This window comes from Ipomoea nil, unplaced genomic scaffold (assembly GCF_001879475.1).
Source record: "Ipomoea nil cultivar Tokyo-kokei standard unplaced genomic scaffold, Asagao_1.1 scaffold2647, whole genome shotgun sequence".
NCBI classification, from domain to species: domain Eukaryota; kingdom Viridiplantae; phylum Streptophyta; class Magnoliopsida; order Solanales; family Convolvulaceae; genus Ipomoea; species Ipomoea nil.
In genome coordinates, this window is record NW_017619075.1 from 3649559 (window position 1) to 3654879 (window position 5321).

The 5321-nt window shown below is 40.3% G+C and overlaps 1 protein-coding gene across 1 annotated transcript; it reads right to left on the bottom strand.

The window, feature by feature from the left end:
• Positions 1 to 349: 349 nt before the first annotated feature.
• LOC109154561 (serine/threonine-protein kinase-like protein CCR4) lies at positions 350 to 2892 on the bottom strand. Its single transcript, XM_019302338.1, has one exon. The coding sequence runs from the start codon at positions 2812 to 2814 to the stop codon at positions 451 to 453; it is 2364 nt and encodes a 787-aa protein (XP_019157883.1). The 5' UTR covers positions 2815 to 2892; the 3' UTR covers positions 350 to 450.
• Positions 2893 to 5321: the final 2429 nt, after the last annotated feature.

The window sequence follows — 5321 nt, forward strand, 5'->3', positions numbered from 1 at the left end:
ATATTTCTTGCTTGACTTGTATGCTGCTGTTAGGCTGTTAGCTAATCTGTCACTGAAACAAAAAAATGACTATGTGAAAAGGAGGAAAATGCCCACATCAATGGGCTGTGAAGCACTTGTTATTATACCAAATATTTTGGTTGGTTTAGGCATCTTTTACACCTACTTTGATAATCTATTTCAACTTTAGTTCCTGCATAAATAATTTGACAATTTTTAGTTTACCTTTCTAATTAAATCATTGGAAACTTTGGATATTCTAGATTAAATATATAATAGTTCTAAACAATCAAAGAAGTTTTGTGGGTCAAATTTGGAATTGTTATTGTATTATATTTGAGAAGTAAAGTTAAAATAAAAAATGGGGTATGCTATGCAGAATGTACTATTACAAAGAGATGGAAGATACAAAGAGAAATAATGGAGGTAAAAAAAAGACAAATGTAATTACTACGTTGAGGAGTCGTCAGTGTTGGACCTAGAAAATATTGGAGGGGCCAAACATGCGGTTAAGGCTCTTTCCAAGTTATTTACAATTTCCGTCATTGTCGGGCGATCTCGACCATGTAGCATGACACAATCTACGGCTAGGTAACCTACGTAGGCAATTGCATCGATCTCGAATGGTGTCGGAGGAGGAACTCTAGGGTCCAAAATCCTAGCAATAGTATCTTGAACTATGTACGGAACAACATAATCGACCACATTCCTTGGCACACCGTTTTCATTTTTATGAATTGCTTTGTGTCCCGATAGTAGCTCGAGGAGTACTACTCCGAAACTGTACACATCGCTCTTGGTCGTTAATAGTTGCAACCTGTAATACTCTGGATCCATGTACCCCATCGTACCAGCTGCTCGTAATGAGAGGTGAGACTCATCATCTTGGGGTCCCATTAAGGACAACCCAAAATCGGACACCTTGGCAGTCCAAGTGCTGTCCAACAATATGTTGGACGACTTGATGTCGCGGTGGATGACTTGCGGTACAGCATACTCGTGGAGGTACTCAATCCCTCGGGCCGCATCTAAGGCAACTCGAATCCGCGTAGTCCACGACATGAGCGGTGAGCTTTCAAGCCTATGGAGATGATCATGAAGTGTGCCATTTTCCATGTACTCAAAAACTAGCAATCTCTCATTGCTATCCTCACAATAGCCCAATAGCCTCACTAGGTTCTTGTGATGGAGCCTGGACAAAAACTCAAGCTCATTGAGGAATGCATTGTCCTTGTCCTCCTGCCGGTATTTTGTGCCGCCGCCGCCGGCGTAGGACGAGGAGGTGGAAACCTCAGCCCTCTTGATAGCCACTCTCCGACCATCTTCCAATACCGCATGATACACTGACCCAAAACTACCTGTCCCAATTCTATGCTCATCAGAAAAATAATCTGTCGCTTTCTGCAACACCAGTAAAGAAAACTCTTCCAAATGGCCACCATTTCCCATACTTAGCAATTGGCTGAGCCTCTTTTCCAAGACCTGTGCCGTCGCTACAGGCTGAGCCACCGTAGCCTGGCTGTCGTGTTCAGAAGCAGCTTCTTCATCGTCTAACCGGCCGGAATCATGTATTCTTGAGCTTCCTCTAATGGTGCAGTACCTAGAGAAGAGGTAACATATAAGGGCTAATACTCCTATCAAAGAACCAGTGCATCCCACCACAAGAAAAGCCACATTTTCTCCATCCCAACGACTGGGATTTCCACTAGCCGGAGGTGGTGTTGGTGGAACCGATGGTGGCGGAGGCAACAATGGCGGTTGTGAAGGTGGATTCTCATTTAAAATGCATGGCTCACATATCATTAGATTTTGGCTGCAAAATTTACCGTAGAAAGGCATAGGATTGCAAGGACAAGAATTTGTGCAAGGACCAGGAACTACTTCGACGAAAATCTTAGGATTTGAATTGAAAAACGCATTTCCCCAACAATACAATGTTGAATTTGCCGCCTCCACGCCACAAAACACTGTTTCTCTCGCCGCCAACGCCATGAAATGCATGCCCTGCAACCTTCCAGGGAGGCTAAAACCATTTTCTCCCCAGCAAACCACTGTTCCGTTAGCCCGTCTTATAGCGCAACCCCTGTTCTCTCCCAAGGCAAGACTCGAAAATTCCCCATCCGGCTTTTCTCCAACCATATCTCCCCAGCAGTCCAATCTCCCCTCCGACGAAACAGCGCACGCGTAGCGCGAACCCGCCGCCAAATCACTGTAATTCCCATTGGGGGCATGACCTGTGACATTTGAATCAGTTCCTAGACACTGAACTTTGCGCGAATCGCGCAACCCGCAAACAAAATCTTGTCCCAATGCGAGATTTGTGGTGATGGTACTCTCATTGGACTGACGAAACTCCGGCCATTGCCAGCACTGAAGGCGGCCGCCGGAATTCTCCACGATTCCACAAATGTGGGAATTCCCAGAACCAAGATCGGTGATCCTCGGGCCTCGGTAGATTCTCTTGTACGCCATCCCGGTCCCGTTTACTGAAAATCTCCAGCACACCATGGCAGAAATGGATGAAGAAAAAGAAGAGGTCAGAGCACAGAGGAAACCATTTCCACCCACAAGCCCAGAGTAGGAAATGGATGGATTGAGTGGAATCTGAACACTCCCCGCCGGAAAGCTGGTACAATTGATGGACGCAAAACCCACCTGGCGAGAAGAATCCCGCACCAATGAACAGATAAGTAGAGTTTGGTTACCGGTTTCGGAGATTGCAACTGTGGAAAGCGAGCGAACAGTAGGAAGAAAACAAAGGCCTAACAGAGAGAAGAAGAAGAAGGGGAAACTGTTTGCAGAAAGAAGAGCCATGGAAATGCTCTCATGGTGATATGAAAACGGAGGAATTAATGGAAGCGGAGAGAGAAGGAAATTAATAAATATTGGGAGAGAGTGAGAGTTTTAAGGTGCGAGATCTGGGGGATAATCAAAACGCGGCTTGCTGCTTTGTCGAAACTGGGAAAGGTAAAGTGCGTGAGGACCAAAGACCAAGTCCCTAGATTGATACGTTTGGAGCGTGTGGTCAAAACGTAGACTCGGCTCCATTTTTAGTCTTTTACCTACATTCATTTGAGGATTTCTCACGCTTAAATATGGTGTACAAACTTTACTAAATGTGACACGAAATGACTCTTTCAAATTAGAAGTTATGAATTTAATACTATATTGTAACAGAGGCAATAGTATTACTCCGATTTAGTTATTTTTTTATTTTATTTTTTTAGAACAACTCCGATTCCCCGTTAATAGTTAGAATTATTTTTAAAAAATTTCAGTTAATCAAATTAACTGATCGGTTAACTGAATTTTATATACATATATTCTTTGGTTAACTAGTAATTATACTTACCCTTTATAAATTTGTATTTTTTATTTATAGTGTTGTTATTGTATTGTTTTTGCATATTTTCTTATGAATTTATTATTATAGGTATTGATGTAATTTGTAATGTTAACTTTTATTTATAATTTTAATGATTTTAATGATTTTAATATCTAGCTAAAAAATTTTGATTAACCGAAAAAAATTCAGTTCAATTAACAGTTAAAATTTTAAAAAGTTGAATTAATTAGGTTCGATTAAGAAAATGCACACTCCTACGCCACAATAATATTTCCCTATGTTGAAACAAAAGCCATTTACATTTACTGATACGATAAATAAAAGAAATTTATATTTACGGATAAATATTCTATACAGTGTAGTGATCAAAATTTCACGAGTTTAAATCGTTTAAGATAATATTATTGTCTTTTGTAAAAGATGCAATAATACATATTATTTGACTTATATTTAATATTATTAGTACTGGTGCCCATCAAAATGTAAGTTGAGTTCAATCGCTTTAAAAAACAATCGTTATACCCTACACCACGGCGCACATAGCACTGTGCGCCACGCGTCTCCCAAAACGACGTCGTTTTGGGGTCGTTTTGGGAGGTGCGGTAGGAAGTTGCTGGGATTATGTGTATTTGTTCACACAGTTATGTGTATTTGTTCATACAGTTATGTGTATTGGTTCATACAGTTATGTACATTTTTTATACAATTATGTACATTCTTTTTATACAATTATGTACATCCGAATCAGAAAATTTGTGTGTATTATGTTAATAGTTGATGTGTATTATGTTAAAAATTTATTTTTATTATGTATTATGTTAGATTATGTGTATTATCTTTTAAAAAGAGTATGTATATTTTGTTATATAATTATGTACATTCATGTATACAATTATGTGTATTCTAGTATAACATTATGTACATTCTTGAACAGCGGGTTTTTTTTTTTTTTTTTTAAAGAAAAAACTACTGCCATTCACTGGGGTGGGAAATTTCAAAAAAAAAAAAAAAAATTAAAACGACGTCGTTTTGCATCTGGGCGCATAGTGCAACGCGCGCCGTGGTGTATGATATAAATTGCCTTAAAAAAATTGCTCGGCTCATCTTTTAGGTTGACTTACTACAAGTCACCCATATGGTGAGTATATGGTCAGGTTGGCCCGTATTGACACCCTATTTTATATAATTGAAGTTTGATAATTAATAATGCTATTTATTTCAATTATTCAAAAATTAAAAGTATTTACTATAAATGATTTGAGTGTTTCTGAATACTGCGAATTCATTTAGTTATTTTAGGTTAGAATAATACAATTTACAAATAATTAATACATATAAAAAGTTACACATAATTTAGTACAGAAAATTTGTACTTTCCTAGCCAATTATATGCTTTGTACTTTCCTAGCCAATTATATGCTTTCCAAAATTGGTTATTGCTTTGGGTTCATATAAAGACATAAAGTATTACTGGTTCAAAAATAAAAAATTCTCTCTCTAGATTCTCTCTAGGGTTTTTGCGGTTCCTACTAGGGTTTTCCTAGGTTTTCCGACGATGTTTTGTTTTCATTCTCCCCGGACGATGGCCGGTGATATTATTATGGATGTTGAGTTGAACGGGCGAGAGGAGGAGCCGAATGCGGATGATGAGCGGTACGGTGCGAAACTGTCGGAGGGGGCGGACTTACGCCGGACGGTGGAGGAGAGGCAGCGGGTACGGCGGACTGCTGGTGACGTTTCGGCAGGGAGGGAGTTCGCAAGGGCTGATGGGGAGACGAATCTGCTACGGGAAATTGGGGGAAGGAGGGATCGTGAGAATGGATTGCATGGAGATCGTGCGTTGGCAGGCGGGGAAGGCAGTTTGAATGGGGTTGGTATGGGCGGTTTGGGTGGGGGAGGCAGTTTGAATGGGGGGGACAGTTTGCAAAGGGGGCAGCGTGGGAGGGCTGCACGGCAGCAGGGGGTAGTGGGGGAT